General features: G+C 46.0%; 1 protein-coding gene across 2 annotated transcripts in view; it reads left to right on the forward strand.

Annotated features, from left to right (window-relative positions):
* Positions 1 to 419: 419 nt before the first annotated feature.
* Positions 420 to 18,637, forward strand: part of NTPCR (nucleoside-triphosphatase, cancer-related) — a 29,061-nt gene continuing 10,843 nt past the window's right edge. For both annotated transcript variants that reach the window (XM_029931344.1, XM_029931351.1), the window contains exons 1-3: positions 420 to 567; positions 4,543 to 4,705; positions 5,239 to 5,335. In XM_029931344.1, the coding sequence (XP_029787204.1) occupies positions 534 to 567; positions 4,543 to 4,705; positions 5,239 to 5,335 (294 nt within the window). In that variant the 5' untranslated portion in view covers positions 420 to 533. The remainder of the gene's footprint in view (positions 568 to 4,542; positions 4,706 to 5,238; positions 5,336 to 18,637) is intronic.

Consider the following 18,637-nt stretch of genomic DNA (forward strand, 5'->3'; position numbering starts at 1 on the left):
AGCACGTTTTATTAAGTATTCTACTCGCAGCTACGCTAAACAACGCTGGGCAAAGAAGTCGAATTGGTAGCAAAGCCTCCCCTCTGCAGAAGGTTTCTAAGACCAAATTTCCAGAAGAGTTGGGGTAATTTCAGCCTGCAAGTCTGGATGTCAGCGGGATTAGAGGCCACGGGCCCCACCTAGTCCAGCACCAGTTTAATAATAGGTAGTCTCACGTACGTCTCCTTGGAGACACCTCCTCGTGAGCCGGATATCGACGATCAACGACAGGCGCCCGCAGAAAACCCGACCACCCCCTCCCAATGGCGGACTTCCCAGTGCGGACCGAGACCAAGAGCCCAGGGCGCATGCGCGAGCGAGGCGGAAGGCGGAGGCACAGAGGGAGACCCACGTCGCAAGCGCGATCGCGGGGGCGGTGCTTCCGGCCGGCGGAGGCGGGGCCTGGCGCACACTGTGGGGAGGGACTTGGAGGGCGACCCTGACCCCAACCCGGGTCGTCGCCGCACCCCCTCCTCGCCCCCGCGCCCACCGGAATGGCCCGGCATGTGTTCCTCACGGGGCCCCCAGGTAACCCCGCCCAGGTCTCCGCTTTCGGGGGGGCAGAGGGGTAGGCGTGTGGGTAGGGGGGCGGCCCCGTGTCCTTGGGGAGGGGCGGCGGGCTCCAGGGTTCTGGCAGCTGGCCCCTCAAGTCCCCAACCAAAATTACGGGCTCCGGGACCCCTTCCCAGAGACCGTGATTTTAAGTACAAAAGCTTAGGTTAGAAATGGGGCCAACGCTGGGAAGAACTGTGGTTTGGTGGTATGTGGACTTCTTTACGAAGGTATTAAAGAGGGGGCCCCCCGGTGGGGAGCGTCACTGCAGTTTCGAACTTAGGGATGTGCGCAAATTGCAGGCAGCCTGCCACAGCCATGATTGACGGGAAGGCGCCTGGTGCCTGTTGGTGGGCACACGTGCCGCCGCGACTGTGGCTCTGGCCGGGTTTTCCACCTGCAGGGTAGTGAGACTAGATGAGACCCAGTCCCCAGGTGCCTGCAGGGGTGAGGCTGCAGGACGAGAAGCCTGGGTACCTCCCGGCAGTACCTCAGGCTATGGGATCGTGAATGGGATCCTGTGCATTCACATGAAACTGCAGGAGGAGATGCTTTGGAAACCCAGGCCCTACACCTGTGTCCCCTGTGGCCCAGGAAGGTGGTGGCCGCATCAGACAGATGGGCGAAGGCAGAAAGATGGATTGGAGTAGAGAAGGTGATTTATTTCTTCAGTTCCTTTGCAAGGTGGCTCTAATGTTTAAGTTAGCTGAGAGTTTGGATATCCAAGAGAGTCTGAGCCTAGAATCCTCTTTCCCTTATTTTAGTGGTTATGTGTTGCTTTATGAGTAGCAAAGGCCAACTTAATATTGTAGACTCTGGAATTTTATTTTTACCAGGGATGCTGTGAGTAGGAATTTCTAACATCCAGAGTACTCCCTAATACTGCAAAAGACTGTCTTCTGAAAGTTGATCGGTCAGCCCTTTATTTGAACCTGGGAATGCCGTTTTCTCAGCAGGCTGGCCCCAAGACATCTATGTGTTTCATAACAGAAGTGATCTGTTTTTGTGGTAATATCTGCCTGGGTCCTGGAGGTGCCTGGGGACAGTGGTTGGCCAGTTCAACGCTGGTTCTTCTCTTCCTGTCCCCTTTGCTGTAAAAATTGCATGGACACACAGTTGAAAGACTCAAATAATTCTACAAGGTAGCTCTCCTAAGCCTGTCCTAAAAAACCTTGTCTTTTTCTCCATTTTCCTAATAGAGTTCTAGTGTAATTTTGATTGGCTCAGTACTGGTAAAAGCTAATCACCAAAGAGCCATGGAGTTAGTAATTTATAATTTTCGTTTTTTTTATGTTCAACTTCTTTTCCCCCTTTGGAGTTAGTTTGTTTTTTTCATAGTTTCTCTCCTCAACTGAGTCCCAGATCTGCCTGCTGTCTGAATCTAATCTACACAATCCGATCATCGGGTAATACAGCTTGTCAAAGATGTCACTTTTTGTTGTATATGCTCAGTGCCCCACTTTTGTCTCCTTGGCACTTAACGTTTTTCCCAACTGGCCTACCTGTGACCCATCTTAGAGGGCTTTGTCCGGTCACTAGATTCTGGACGTGTGCACAGGGCACTTCCTGTCCCCCAGGAGCAGCCTCCAACCCATGATAGATGGAAGTTGCCGGATGAACTCCCTACTTCCTCAGCCCTCAGGCTGGGAAATCGAGTCACATTCCCAAAACTGTCTCCCAGGATTCCCTGGGGGGATTAGCTATCCACAAAGGTAACTTGCTTGATCGTGCAGTCGCTTCCCTTGGGGTCTTGGGGGTCACTTGCCAAATTAAACTTCCTGCACGTGAATCTTTATCTCAGGGTCAGCTTTAGGAGAGCATGAGAACCAAAAGGATTCAGGAGCTTTCTGACTTGCCCTTGGCCTATGCCTGGTGTGGAGCTATCATTTTGGGGTCTCCTTCAGCATAGGTTACCTCCTAGTGTAGACAGCACTAGGGTTGTAGCTTAATTGATGGAGATGAAAAATTAACTGTGGGACACACAGCGGACCCTTTTATCATAGCTGCTCCGCGTTGTCTTCTTCAAAATGTAGCCTTTTTTCCCTTACATTAAGAGTAATACCCACTTACTGTTACATCAGAAAAATAAAATCAGAGTTTTAAAGAAGAAAGTGACAATCAACCTGGAATTGCAACATACAGAAATAAGTGCTCTGAACTTTTCCACTTCCTTCTCAACATATCCTGTAGGTACATATACTTTACTTTTTTTAAAAAAGCATAATAGTAGAATACTACTATATATGCCTGCTGTGTCTTAACCTGCTTTTTCTCCACTTATCATTGCTATATTGCAGTGTTTTCGGTGCTAATACAGGTAGGTGAGCAGGATTCTCTTTAAGGCCTGCATGGCATTTCTGCATATTTATATGTCATTGTATACATGGTACCATAATCCAACCCTCCCTTACTGATCAGCATGTAGGTTGCTTTCTATATTTTGCTATTATAAAGAATACTGACGTAAACCTCCTATTTCCCATATCCTTGCAGTGTCGTCAGATTCTTGCTGAAGGTGAATTCCTAGGCATAGAATTGCCATGTGCTCTGGAAGGCACGTTGAGGTTGCCCTTCAGAAAAGTACCAGCCTACGTATTCACCAGTGCCAATGGCCTGCATTAAACAGGTTCTTCGGGGACTTTGTTAAACAGCAGATGCTGGGGGACAGGGCTGGGAGACCAAACCTACACAGTTCTCTTCCAGCCATAGTGGCCGTGTGGCTGGGATCATCTCGGGCTGGTGTTCGTGGTCCAGAAAGCCAGCTGCCATCGTTTGTTAGTGTGACGTTAGGAGGAGAGACTTCTTAAATAACAGATCATTGTTCATGTCAAGGAAGCTTAAAAGGGTTCGTGAAGAACCCTGATGACCCTCAGGAGGCAGCCATAGAAATAACAGGACTTACACTCCTGAGGTGTCAGCACATGTGCTGGAGGATCCCCATTTTGCCATTTTTTGAGAACCGTGATGCCATTGACTTAAATCTCTACAGAGCAGGTCTTGGTGACACACAGAGGGCCCTGTTACACTGTGTGGTCCTTACTAGTTGTGCAGCCTCGGGTAAGTTACCCAAGCCTCTGTGCCTCCTCTGTAAAATACGGTCAGGAACAGTAGCTGTGTGAGAGGGTGGTTGTGAGGACTGCACCCAGGAAATGCTTGTGGAGCGTGCTAGAAAGTGCCTGGCTCTACGGTGTCCGTGGTTCTGCGTTGGTGATTCCGCGTCAGGGATCCTCGTTTTATTGGCGAGCCCCTGTTGGTAGTAAACACATCAGAATGGGTAACAGGCCGGGCGGACAAGGGTGGAGGTGCAGAGGGTGTAACTGGGACAGGGGCTGGGGGCAAGTCAGAGGAAGGGTTAGAACACCGGAGGAGGTCACAGAAGGGGCTGCCAACCTGATAGGATTGCTCTTGTGAAAAAGTTCAAAAACTGCTGTTTCTAGTGGTGTTAGTGTATTTAAGAGACACTTTTCTGGGAGACACAGCACTCCATGGAGGAGTGAAGGGGTTTCCCGGGTTAAAAGGTTGAAATGCTAGTTCAGAGTGCCCAGCCTTTGGCCCAAGCGTGACCAGTTTTACACCCTGGTGAGAGGGTGGCCACCCAGGGAGGGGAGTACACCCTGTTCCCGAAGCTCGTCTCAGGGTGCAGATGGAACCCAGCTGTCACCAGAAAGCCACTCAGTTGGTTCCGGGATTGCATATGTGGCAAAAATAATAATGTTTCAGAATTTCAAAATAAATCTTAGGATCCCATTCATATTTTTATTATGCTTGAAATTAGAAAGTTTTAATGCCTGGGACAATCAGAATTAAAGTGAATTAATAGTCACAAAATTCATTTGCAGCCCATTTCTCTCCCTCGCACTGTGATTGCTCTCAGGCCCCGAGTGCTGTGCCCTCTAGCTAGAGGGGTGGTTCCTAATGTACTTTTTTGTTGTTTTCTTGTTCTTCTTTCAGGAGTTGGGAAAACAACGTTGATCCAGAAAGCCAGTGAGGTTTTAAAGTCCTCTGGTGTGCCTATCGATGGATTTTACACCGAAGAAGTCAGGCAGGGAGGGAGAAGAATAGGATTCGACGTTGTCACCTTATCCGGCGTGCGGGGAATTTTATCTAGAACTGGGTACTGACACTTCATTTCTATAGTGTTTTATTCTCCCTGGGCACAGGATCAAGCCAAATAATCTCTGATCCCTATCTTGAAGAATCGTAGGCCTTTCCAGATTTCTCAGAGGAAAAAAAACAGACATTGAAACCATCATGTGAAAAACAAAGTACAAAGATAGCATATTTCCCTTAAAACTTACTCCACTGAGTAGTAAGTTTTTATCATTTTGTAATTCGTCATCCTGTTTCTTGTGCCACTTTTCCACAGTAGTTGGTGTGCTGCCTCGCTGTAGGTTAGGGGTCAGCACCCCCAGGTAGCTGTCAGGCCTGGTGGCGATGGCGGTGGCGTGGTGGGCATACTTGTTGGAAACCCTGTTCTCAGCAGATGGCATGGCGTCAGGTTAGCTTTGCGCACCACTGCGTTTTGTGTAGGTGATCTCTAAGGGTGGTTTAGCCTGTGTGGAAGGCCAGAGACTCCGCGGAGTCGCTACAAATCAGAAATTGATACGGGGTCTTTTCAACAAAGGATGTGCTGTTTTCTTCATTCAGCTCAGAGCCTCCTCCCGGAAAACGCGAGTGCCGAGTCGGGCAGTATGTGGTGGATCTGACTTCCTTCGAGCAGCTGGCCCTTCCGGTCTTGAGGAACGTAAGTGTGTGATTTCTGCATCTTGAGCCCCTCCCTTCCTAGTGCTCCTGGGAACACAGTGGTTTTGCTCCTAAGGAGTGGCAAGTGTTGCATTTTAAAACAGTTAAAAAGTTTTCAAGTGATTGAGCTGTAAGGAAGACATGCACCATAATTGGACGTCACTGTGAACTACAAATAAATGCCTTGTCACCCAAATTCAGCACGCGGAAATATTTTATACTGGGAGAGCACTGATGGCCAGCTCCCAAGGCTCCAAAGGTTAAGTCTTTCTTCTGCCTTTCTACAATTTATATCTCAACCCTGTTTTCATGGCACAACAAATAAACATTTAGGAAGGACAAATGTCATAATAGAACTATTACTGTATTATAGGTCTTCCTCGGCTTGCCTTCTGATAAAGCCATCCAGAGTTGAAAGTATGCTAAGTGGAAAATACATCTAACCTACTAACCTACATAGCTCAGCCTGGCTGACCTCAGACATGACCAGAAAGCTTCACCTCAGCCTGCGGTTGGGCAAGTTCATGTGACACAAAGCCTGGTTTGTAATGAGATGTCGAATATCTCATGTAATCCACTGAATATTGTACAGAAAGGGAAACGCATAACAGATGTGTGGCTGCAGAGTAGTTGTCAGTGTGTCGTCTGTTTACCTCCATGAGCATGTGGTTGCGGGGGTGGGGGGGGGGGGCAGGACGTGCTGCTCCTGCCCAGCTTCGAGGGAGAAGACGGCCCAGGAAAAACATCAACATTTAAAATTTGGCCTCTGGGGGCCCTTGGGTGGCTCAGTCAGTTAAAGCGTCTTACTCTTGATTTCAGCTCGTGTCATTATTTCACAGCTGTGAGATCAAGCCCCGCACAGGCTCTCTGCTGGGCATGGACCCTGCTTGGGATTCTCTCTCTCCTTCTCTCTGCTCCTCCCCCACTCGGTGCACACGTGCTCACTATCTCTCAAACATTTTTTTTGGACCTCTGGTGCATTCATCTTGCTTTCACATCACCATTAAGTTGAAAAATCATAAGTCGAACCTTTGTAAGTCTGGGACCCTCTGTCATATACTATATATGACTGTGTTCTCTGGTTATTTTTGTTTTGTTTTTTGTTTTAAAACAGCTCATTGAGATATAATTCACATACCATACACTCCACTCATTTAAAATATACAGTTCGCGGGACGCCTGGGTGGCTCATTCAGTTAAGCATCAGACTTTGGCTCAGGTCATGATCTTGTAGTCCATGGGTTTGAGCCCTATATTGGTCTCTGTGCTAACAGTTTGGAGCCTGGAGCCTGCTTTGGATTATGTGTCTCCCTCTCTCTCTGAGCCTTCCCTGCTTGTGCTCTGTTTCTCTCTTTCAAAATAAATAAACATTAAAATAAAAAGAAAAGAAAATATACAATTCATTTTTTTCTAGTAAAATCATATGATTGTGCAGCCAGTCATCACAACCTAATTTTAGAACATTTCCATCATTTGAAAAGGAAACCCCACACTCATTAAGCAGTCACTCTTCATTCCTGGGGCCCTCCCAGCCCTGGCAACCCCTGCCCTACCTTTCTTTACCCGTCAGTTTGCCTGTTCTGGGCATTTCGTAAAAAGGAAATCATACAGTGTGTGGTCTTTTGTAACTAGCTTATTTCATTTAGCATAATGTTTTCAAGGTTTATCCACACCATAGCACATATCATTCCTTCTCATGATTCAGTAATACTCCATTATACAGATATACGGCATTTTGTTGATCTCCCGTCTGTTGATGGACATTTAGATTGTTCCCACTTTTTGCTTATCGTGAATAATGCAGTTCTGAACATTTGTGTATAAGTGTTTGGATAGACGTCTGTTTGCACTTCTTCTGGGTGTACACTTAGGACTAGAGATGCCAGGTCAGGTGGTAATTCTGTGTAACTCTTTTTGGGGAATTAGACTGTTTTCCAGACCAGCTCTACATTTCCCCTAGCAGTAGATGAGGATTCCCGTTTCTTCACATCTTTGCCAACACAGTTACGGTCTTTGTAATTTCATGCATTTGAGTAGTGTGAAGCCTTGTCATATCGTGATTTTGATTTGCATTTCCCTGATGACTAGCGATGATGAGCATCTTTTCATGTCCTTATTGGCCATATGTGTATCTTTTTTCGAGAAATGTTTATTCATTTGCTTTACCCATTTGTAAATTGGCTCAGTTGTCTTTTTACTACTGAGTTGGACGATTTTTTTTATGTTTATTTTGAGAGAGAGCTGATATGCATGTTAGGGAGGGGCAGAGAGAGAATCCCGAGGAGGCTAGACACTGTCAGCACAGAGCCTGTCTCAGGGCTCAAACTCACGAACCATGAGATCATGACCTGAGCCGAAATCAAGAGCTGGACGTTCAGGTGCCCCTAAGATTTTTTTAATAAGTTCTGGATATCAGTCTGTTATCAGTTTTGGTTTGCAAGTATATTCTTTCATTCTGTAGATACCTTCCCTTTCTTCATGGTGTCCTTTGAAATCTGAATGTTTTTGAGAAGTCCAGTTTATCTGTTTGTCCTACATTGTATGTCCTTTTGGTGTTGTGTCAAAGAAGACTTTGCCTGATATAACTTCATCAAGTTTGACTCCTGTGTGTTCTCAGAGTTCTGTAGTTTTATTGCTGCACCCAGGCCTGTAGTCCAAAGCAGCTTTGGTAGCTGGGGTTATCCACATTCCTTCTTTTGCATATGCATAACCAGTAGTTTCCGTACCATTTGTTGGAGACTGTTCTCTTTCTATTTAGTTGTCTTGGCACTCTTGTTGAAGTCAGTTGGCCATACAGAAATGTAGGGGTTAAACTTGGACTCCGAATTCTATTCCATTTATCCTTATGTCAGTTCTGTCTTTTCTTAGGTCAGTAGTACTCTGTCTTTATTACCGAAGTTTGGATTTTAATAGGGATTGTATTGAATCTGTAGATCAATTTGGGGAGTACTGCCTTCTTAACAATATTAAAATTTTGATCCATCAACATGAGCTCTCTTTCCATTTACCTATATTGTTTTGTAGTTTCTAGCCTACACGGTTTATGCTGCTTTAAAAAAAAATGTATACTTTAGTATTTTATACTTTGCGGTGCTATTGCAAATGGACTGTTTCCTTAATTTCATTTTTGGAATTATTGTTACTAATGTATAGAAGTACAAGCGATTTTTGTTTATTGACTGATATTGTATCCTGTTACCTTGCTGAATATGTTATTATTTCTAAGAGTTTTTCAGTGAATTCCTTAGAATTTTCTCTGTGGGAAACAATGTCATCTACAAATAGAGATGGTTTCACTTTTTCATTTCACTTTGGATCCCTTTTGTTTCATTTTCTTGCCTAATTGCCCTGGTTAGAACCTCCAGTTCACTGTTGAATGGGACACACTCATCTTGTTCCTGATTGTAGGGAGAAAGCATTTAATCTTTTACCATCAAGTATGATGTTAGCTGTGCATTACTTGCCGATGGCCATTGCCAGGTTGAGGAAGTTCCTTTTTATTCCTAGTTTGTCGAATGTTTTACAACGAAGAAGTGTCAGATTTTGTCAGATCCTTTTTCTGCATCTACAGAGATGATTATGTGATTTTTATCCCTTATCATATTAATATAGTTTATTACATTAATTGATTTTTGAATGTTAAACCAGCCTTGGTTCTTGAAATAAATCCCTCTTGGTTTTGATGTACGATTATTTTTATATGTTGATGGATTCCAAAAGGATTATATGCAAGTCCTTTTATATGGTGCTGGATTTTTATATGTTTGCAAATATTCTGTTGAAGGTTTCCACATCTGTATTCATTAGGGATATGGTCTGTAGCTTTCTTGTGATATCTTTGTCTGATTTTGGTATCAGAGTAATACTGATCTCAGAATAAGTTGGGAAGTGTTCCTTCCTTTTCTAATTTTTAGAAGAGTTTGTGAAGTATTGGTATTCATTTTTTATTTGAATGTTTGATTTAATTTACCAGTGAAGCCCTGTGTCCTGGGCTTTTCTTCAGGGGAACCTTTGTAATTATGAATTCGGTCTCTACTTGTATAGAGGTGCTGATTTTTTTATTTCTTGGTAGAGTCAGTTGTGGTAATCTGTGTCATTTGGTAATGTGCTTTATTTGTCTAATTTGTTGCCATACAGTTGTTCTTATATCCCCTATAATGTTACTTACTTTGTAAGATCAGTGTGTTTCCCTTCTTATGTTAGTTATTTAAGTTTCCTCCCCCTCTTTATTTTTTGGCCAGGAGTAGGAAAAGGCTTGTCAGCTTAGTTAAACCAATTTTTGCCTTTGGGGTATATAGTACTTACTTTTTAAAATTCATTCATCAAATATTTATCAAATCCTAGACATACAGTTGTGAACAAAATAGACATGTTATCTCCTTTCCCCAGACTCTGTGTCGAGTGGGAAGTATGGACATTGAGCAAGTAAATGGACAGTTGTCATAAACGCTGTGAAGGAGATAAGTGGGGTGCTGTGAGAGGTGCCGGCAGCTGACTTTAGACCGGGTGACTCGGATGGAGCTCTGGGGAGGTGACGCGTAACTGAATTGGGAAGATGGGGAGCCACCATTACTTCAGAGGGAGAATATGGGCCTGTGAGGGGCAGGGGGGCGGGAGGTTCTATGGAGAATACTACAGATGATGGGAGCTGCTAAACTGAGGTCCCGCTACCCTGGGGCAGGAGTAGGTAAAGAAGAAGGTATGGTTGGTAAGGGGGCTGGGACCTGCGATCCGGGTCTAGTAGACTGTGAGTTTCATTTAGTCTGTGATAGTCTTACTACTTTGCTTTACGTTTATGGAAACCGAATGGTACAGACTTGGCCCCTGAGGCAGGTCTGAACCTTCTGGAGGCGTCTGTTACTCCCCCAGGAGAGTCCAGGGTCTTCCGCTTGGCCTGCTGGGCCCTCTGCCATCTGGCCCACTAACCTCCTACCTCCTGTCACTGTTCCCCAGCCCCGTGTCCCCCACACATGCCAGGGCCAGGGCTGGGGCCACTCCCGCCTTTGGCTCTCAGCCCTGGCCGTTTTCTCTGGTCGGTAAGTACACTCTTTGGTTTGCCTGTCTGCTCTGTTTTGACATTTGGGGTGTGGCTCACATGTGCAGTTGGGGGCTGTGGTAGTTGGCCAAGGCTGTTGAAAATTCTCAGTTCAGCCCGCGGAAGGCAGTTCTGATTTCAGAGGGTGGCGGGCTCTTGTGCTCTGATTTGAGAGGGGGCTGCCGCTTGTCAGAGCCCACCTTCTCCCAGGCTTCCTCCCCCTCCCCGGCTCCCCTCCCCTTCTGCCTTTTGGAACCTTCCCTTGGTTGCCTTGCTGGGTCTGTTGTGGCCACTGTATTGGTGGGAGCAGTCAGAGAACAGGATATTTTTCTTCCTGGTTCTTTTCCCATCAGATGCATACCCTCCACTTACATGTTCAAAGGGCAAGTAACATACTTCAAATGAAATTCCTGTTGAAGACTCTGGCTTTGGGCACTGGATCAATACAACGAATTGATTTTTACTTACTTCGTTTCGAATAGATTGGATCCTGGGGGAGCAGCGGGCACATGCGTGCATGGTGTCTGTCTGCAAGATTGTATAAGAAGTCATACGCTGACTGGAGGAAGAGCTGGAATCTCTGTTTTTTAATTCAAAAACAAAGGAAAGCACATGTCTCCCAGTTTTTTATATTTTGATGACCAAGCCCAGACGTCCGTATTTTGGGAAGGCTTCCCAGGCTGTGGGCTCTTAACGCAGTCGAGGTCCCGGATTTTTTTTCTCAGTACACATTTTTCTCCTATCTCATATATATATTTTATTGGGATGAAGAAAGAAATTAGTGTTTTGCCTTCAGACTTAAAAAAAAAAAAAAGAACAAAAGAAAAAAGTACAAAGGTAATTACATGACCAAAATAAGGGACTATAAAGAAATAGGCAACTAAGCTTTAGGAAGCATGTTTAGGCAGGTGGAAACCTGGATACGGAGAGCGTGGGATGTCAGAACACACTCACTGCACGTTAAGAATTATCTGTTAAGTGCCTCCGACTTAGACATCTCACTGTGGATGACAAATATTTCTGAGTTGTGTCTAATGAAAAACCCGAGGGGAGTAATCCTCGGGCGCTGCTCTGAGTGGGGAGGGAAGGCGGGGGCAGGGCTGGGGGGGGGGTGCAGGTGTGACCCTGGCCCCGGCTGGCTTCATCTCCACAGACGGGGGTGGACCCTGATGGACTCTCAGGGGCATGCGTGGTTAATGAAAGAAAATAGAGTGAGGCCGGGAACCCCGGAGAATGTCCTATGTAGGGTTGAATGTCGTTGACTCCTTTTCTCATTCCACCGGTGACTTCTTTCCCTCCTTTGACAATGTTTATTGTTTTCCTGAGCTTTAATGTTCTCCCTACTCAAGGTAGCAAATTTGTAAAAAAAAAAAAAAATAGAAATAAAGGGGCACCTGGGTGGCTCGGTCAGTTAAGCATCTGACTCGTGACTTTGGCTCAGGTCATGATCTCACGGTTGGTTAGGTCAAGCCCTGCATCTGCTCTGACAGCACAGGGCCTGCTTGGGATTCTCTCATTCCCTCTCCCTCTGATCCTCCCCTGCTCTCTCTCTCAAAAAATAAATAAAAATGAACCTAAAAAAATAAAGAAGAAAATGGGAATAACTCTTCTCACTGGATAACCACCATGAGTGTATTTCGTTTCTTCCCTTTTCCTACTTGATTGACTCCATCGTTCCACAGGGGGGAGAATGAATACTTCATATCGTTCTGTGGGCTTGAGTTTTCCCCCTTGTTATGACTGAGTGACGTGGGAGTGGGCTTCCAGCAGGATCGCCTTCACAACTGCGATCATTCACGGATTGTGCAGTATTTCCCCGGTGTGGATTTCCACCTCTGACTCCAGCATTATCCCCTCACTTTCTGACGTTAACCCTTTGTACACCAGCCTTCTCTCCAGCCTCTGTCATTTCCCGGGGAGGATGGGGTGGAGGTACTGGGTCAGGTGCGTACTGGTGTGTGTGTGAACTTTTGGGGTCTCTCTGCGTGCTGCTGGGGTGCTACCCCCGCCCCCGCCAGCATGTGAGCCTATCAGTCTCCCTGTTCTGTCACCAGCACTTCAGATTTCCATACTGCTTTCTAACACTTCTTTGCTTGGATTCATGTTTTTACATTGCTAATGAGGTCAAATGTTTGTTAGTTTATTGTGTATTTTTTAATCTAATTGTTTTTGTTTATTCCTCTAACCATTTATTCCTATGGCCTTAAAAAGATCTTTTAGAAGGCAGATGACCTTTCTATATTTATTGATTGCCTTTTTCTCAGCTTTTCACTTGGTGATCTTTCTTCCTCCCTCCCTCCCTTACTCCCTCCTTCCTTCCTTCCTTCCTTCCTTTCTTTCTTTCATATTGAGAAAACCTGTCCCTTTTCCAAGTTAATTTGGAATTTTTTTCTTCTTCTGTAATACCTTTTTCTTTTAACATTTATATATTTTTTAAAATGTATTAATGTTTATTTATTTTTGAGACAGAGACAGAGTGCGAACAAGGGAGGGGCAGAGAGAGAGGGAAAAACAGGCCCCAGGCTCTGAGCTGTCAGCACAGAACCCGATGCAGGGCTCGAACCCATGAACCATGACCTGAGCCAAAGTCGGCCACTTAACCGACTGAGCCACCCCGGCGCCCCTTAACATTTATGTTTTTAATCCATCTCGATTTATTTTGAGTGTAAAATACAATGAGACTCCCAATTGCTTTTCTTCCAAATGCTTAGACGGTGTACCAAAGCCATTTGTTAACCCAGTTCTCATTCATTTATTATGCTTTGTTAATTATGTTAAGGCGTGCGTGTGTGTGTGTGTGTTTTACTGTTATCTGTTCTTTTCCCTTCGTATGTTTGAGCCTTACGTCAGTACCACAGTATTTTAATTGCTATGCTATCTCCTCATTTAAAAAATGGTCTTATCCATTCTTGTCTGTCCATTTTTCTGCATCATAGTAGTGTTGGTGGTAATGGTGGGGTGGTGGTGGTGATGATGGTGGTGGTGGTGGAGGTGGTAGTGGTGGGGGGAGGTGGTGGTAGAGGAGTTAACAGTTACCGAGCGCCAAGTCCTGTACCGGCCACTAACTCACTTACTCCTCAGAGTAATACTGTCACTCTGTTCCTGTTTTACAGACAAGAAAACTGAGGCAGAGGATAGAAACTTAAATTCCCCAGAGGCACTCAGCTCGCAGTGGTAGAGATGGCATGAATTGTAGAAATGTTTCAGACACCAAAAACCTGGTATCTCTCGTTCTTTCCATTTCTTTCTTTAAAAAAAAACACACACACACACACACACACACACACAACTTTGTTTTTTTCGTAAGGTTATTTAGAGTTTCTTCTGTTTTCCGATGCTTCTGTAATTAGGATTTTTTTCTTTTTCTAATTTTCTTCTTTTTCAATTTTTTAGTGATAACAGCTAACCGGATAATGTGAGCCTTTTTCATAATGCTCTTTTTGATAGCCTCACTGAAAGCTTTATTAGAATTTGTTGCAATGTAGGATTTTGCATTTTATTGGCTCCCAATATGCCTGCTACTCACACAAAAAGGTAACCATTGAATCTGTGGTTTTAAATAACAAAAGACATCTATGCAAAGCCCTATTTTCTAGGCTGACCCTGTCCTTTGTAATTAAGATCCATGAAAGGACTAAAGCTAGAACCAGAACACCCAATGAAATCAACATAGTTGAACCTGTTTTGATCAAAGTGAAGCATTTGAAGTAGATTTGTTTTTAAAAGCAGGATCTGCTTTTTGGTTCTGAAATGAGATTCTGCTTCAGATCTTTGAAACTTCATTTGAAGGTTAGAGGATTGCTGTCTGGGGAAAGGTTATTTTTTTTACCACTTGACCTGGAATGGCCACTTAGTATTTCAGGCCACCAGGCTTTAGAGGGAATTTAGAAAAATCAATTTCTAGTCAGGATCCATTCCTGAAAGGTTGACAGGAGCCCAAGCCTTGCTTTTGAATTTCCTTCATTGTTAGCAAATGTGACATTTTTTCTCTGTTCCTTCTCATCCTCTATTTCTGTACCTCACGATCCCATGTGTGCACTGCAAGACCCCCCGAGAAATACAAAGCTGTCTGGTGCAAACATAAACATTACTTTTAAAATGGACAGCGAGAACATTCCTGCAGTGAATCAAAATCGGAAAAGGACCTGAGAGCTCAGTGTGAGGTTGGCTCCCTGGTTTACCTTGTGGGATCTGTCGTGGCGCCCCTTCCTGGGTGTCTCTGGGGCCGCAGCCCTGTTGGGAGCTTCCTGGGGCATGTGAAGCCCGCCCCCTTTGTGAGGGGGAGGGGGGCAGAGGGAGGCCGTGCAGGAGGCTAGCACTCATCTTAGGTTGGTAGGTGGCAGTTGTAATCGGCAGAGGGAACTTCTGTACAAGGCCTGTCTTGGCCCAGCAGGATGAAAGGGTCCCCACTTCTACCCACCAGGTCTCAAGAGTTTAGAGAGAGAGAGAGAGAGAAAGAGAGCGAGAGAGGCCTTCCCTGGGTTCAGTCCGGTGTACTATGCAGGTGTATGGATGTCACATCAGTATCTCAGGGCTGTGTCCTGGGAGCGAGAAAGGACGGGATGGGATGGGGAGCCTCCGATTGCATGGGTCCAGCTCATGGGGCAACCCTTCGGTGACCTTCCCTTCAGCCTCCCTGACCTCCCCTGGGCTGGGTCTTATTCTCCGTGATGTCCCACTGCTGGTCTTGGTGAGCCTCTGCGGGCTTCTGGCTTGGGCCTCTCTGCCTTCGTGCAGTGCCTCCTGCCCGAGAGGCATGCAGGGTGCTCGCCGAGTGCAGCATGGCGGAGCGCTCCCTGAGTGCGGAAGTTGTGTAAACTGCCTTTCTCGCTTCCACTCCCCCACTTTGTCCAGTTTGCAGCACCTGCCACTGACTGTGTCCTCCGGCACGTGTCAGCCCTTAGAAAGGAAGCTTGCTGTGATGAGTTGGTGCTTTTTTTTGAATCTTATACCGAGAAACTGTGTGTGAGTGTTCTCTTTTTTTGTATTGATTCTAATGTGGGGGAACTTTATTTGGATATAATGTTACTCATAGAGAAAGTGACCAGAATAAGAATAATGCAGGACTATCCGTACACCTGTTATCCAGAGTCACTTATTAGCAACATTTGTCCTGGGTGCGTTTGCCATCTCTCCCCGTGTGGGTATGTGTGCATGCGCGTGCGCGCGCGCGTGTGTGTGTGTGTGTGTGTCTGTGTCTGTGTGTGTTCATACAAATACATAAACTTGTGGAGGGAACCATTTGAGAATATATTGCAGTCATTGGGGTAGGGGCGGATTTCACTTCTAAACGTTTATTTTTCCTGAGAAAAAGGACCTGCTCTTGTATAATTAGTATAGTTCTCAACCTCACTAAATTTTACACCAAGAAATACTAATCTACATTCCTCTCCTGTTTCGTCCATTGACCTAGCGCTGTCCTTTTTCCCTCCTGTCCTGGATCCAGTACGACACTTAGTTGTTTTGTCTCCATAAACTTCTTTAATCTTCTCAAGTTCTCCATCATTTATGACATCGACATTTTCAGAGAATACAGTTCTACTTGAATAGGATGTTCCTCTTCGGGGCTTGTCGGTGTTTTTGTGACAACCTCCGTTGGAAGGCTGCGTAACTGGGGTCGCGTTGTTGATGGGCGTCCCGTCAGAGGCGCGCCCTGTTTGGGGATGCTGGTTTTGATTCCTGAGTCAAGAACTGTCCAAAATCCCAGTGTGTATTTACTCTTTTTTCCTCTGAAAGACGCAATGAGTGGGGAGACATGTTAAGATCATGCACATCCTCCTCATTCTTTATTGGATTATCTGAAAATAATAATTTTCACTTGAGGCTTTGACTGGAAAGCCATTTTAACTGCTGCCTCTTGAAGTATTTTCTGTAACAGGTGAGCCGTAATTAACCATAAAATCATCGTTCATTCGAAAGCTTGAACTACGAAAGTCATAATAGTTGATTTTTTTCCTCATTGGATCTGTACTTTACTTCTTTCCAGTCTCTTCATGAGTTAGAAAAGAAGTCACTGTTTCACTGTAGCCAAACCCTTCAGTTTTCTCTGTCCTAAGCAATTTCTAATAAAAGGATGTCAGACCTCAACAATACTAAACTTGATGGGACACCTGGGTAGCTCAGGCAGTTAAACGTCTGACTCTTGATTTCAGCTCAGGTCCTGACCTCCCAGTTCATGAGTTCAAGCCGCTATGCCGACAGTGCAGAGCCTGCTTGGGAGTTTCTCTCTCTCTCTCTCTCTCTCTCTCTCTCTCTCTCTCTCTCTCTCTCTCTCCCTTTCTCTGCCTCTCCCCTGCTCATGCTCTCTTTCCTTCTCTCTTAAAATAAATAAATCTTTAAAAAAAAAAGATACTAAGCTTGAATCAAATTTAAATATTGGCTAAGGTTTTACTAAGCAAGAGGGCTTTTTAAAAAGGTACTTTTTAGAAACGCCCTTACCTGATAAGGTGGCAGGAGTCAGCATGTGGGGGAGGTGGCGGCAGCGCAGGCCGTGTGTGAAGGAGAGAGGTGGAGGGCGGAGGGCCTTTCGCTTGCACATCACGTGTCACCTGCCTGCCAAAGCAGGCCACTCTCGATCCTGGACAAAATGCTGCTGGTGACATTACTTGTCCTGAGACCCCGAGTATGTTGTCCTTTTGGAGTAATTGAGAGTCACGATCACTCCCGAAACAGGTCTGCGGCTCTGCCTCTGTTGCCCCAGGAAACTGCTGTGCCCTTGGTTCTCCGTGGAGACAAAAGTAGTTTCCTTCCAGTTGGATGGGTTCCTTCCATTCTTCCATCTCTTGATTCTTTTCTTCGGTTTCCTTCCTCATTCATACTGAGAAAATGTACAGGTGGTGTTGCATGCAGGTCTGGAGGGGAGCTGTGGCATCAGGGGATCTTGGGGTTGGCACCCAGCTCTCACTTGGGAACCCCATGACTTTGTCTCAGTCACATCTGTTCCTCGTCCTGAAACGGGGGGGGGGGGGCGGGGTGGGACCTGCAACACGAAGGTCTTGGACAGCACACGGAGCTGCTCGCACCGGTTGTTAGTCCCGGCCGCTTGGAGGGGCACACATAGGGGGGCTCTCAGTGAGGTGACGGGCAGCAGAACCTGGGGCGGAGGGGGCCTCACCTCAGCATTCTGATTAGTGCTTGCCAGGGCTCCGGGGGCCAGAGCAAGCTGGACCTTGGTCCTGGGGACCCACCTGCTCAAACGCCCAGGCTGGGCCTGAGATCACAAGGTGTCACAGCTTACCAGTCCCCTGGGCTGACTGTCACCCAGCAGATGCGGTTTCAGTCCCAGGATAGTTTCAGACTTGGAAGGTACTAAGGACTCCAATGTGGTGCTCTGCAAACGGGCGCGCGTGGGCGAGCCCAGACAATCCGGAGGAGCCTGGAGCCCTGAGCCTGGGGCTAGGAATGTCTGAATTAGGGTGAGGAGCACGCCCCAGCAGAGAAGGGCTGGGCTGCAGGGAACGTCAGGCAGTCTAGACACCTCCTCCTGGCCACCAGCCTATGGTTTCATCCCTGGGGTAACACGGTCCATCTGCCAAGAGACTGCTAAGGGATTCTGAAACTTTAGGCCTGGAATGAGCATGCACACAAGTCTGATCGGAGCCCTGGCCATGGCTGTTTGGGGGGCTCAGTGTCGTCATTCTGCCCCTGACGGCTGGCACACGCTCCCCAGTTCCCTCCCGCGACTTTGATGCTCGCAGTCCCAGCCAGGCCAACTCCAAGGCCAGGCTGGGGGTCTGATAGTAAAGAAAATAGAAAGTTCATACCGCCAGAAATGCTTAGGAAGTAATCCTTCACCCTAAGACAAATTCATTTTCTTAATATAGTATTTGGGTTAAATTAAATTGCCCATTTTAGGTTTACATTTTCTTTTGTGTTCTCAAATTAAACAAGAAACTGAAAAACGTCAGTCACACAATTTTCAGGTCTCTCTCTGGGCTAGCTGGTACACAGATACCTCATTGCTCCAAATTGATTTAGTCTTTCCGGAAAGCAAACTTACTGAGTATAAGCAAAGTTAGAACATTTTTCATGGCTTCCGTAACCACTGGCTGGTCAGTTTTAGGACCCTGTACAGAGGAAATGGCTTCTCTCTCAGATCACCCAGAGGCACTAAAGTATGCCTTGCACAAAAAACGTGTTTCTCCCTGTTTGTGACAGTGAAAACATATAGTCATCCGAATGCAGGCCTGGGAGAAGGGTGGCCAGTGGAGGGGAGAGGAATGAGGAGTGGAGGGGAGAGGGGTGGTGGGTGGAGGGTGAGAGAAGGGT

Source organism: Suricata suricatta, chromosome 2 (genome assembly GCF_006229205.1).
Source record: "Suricata suricatta isolate VVHF042 chromosome 2, meerkat_22Aug2017_6uvM2_HiC, whole genome shotgun sequence".
Taxonomy (NCBI): Eukaryota; Metazoa; Chordata; class Mammalia; order Carnivora; family Herpestidae; genus Suricata; species Suricata suricatta.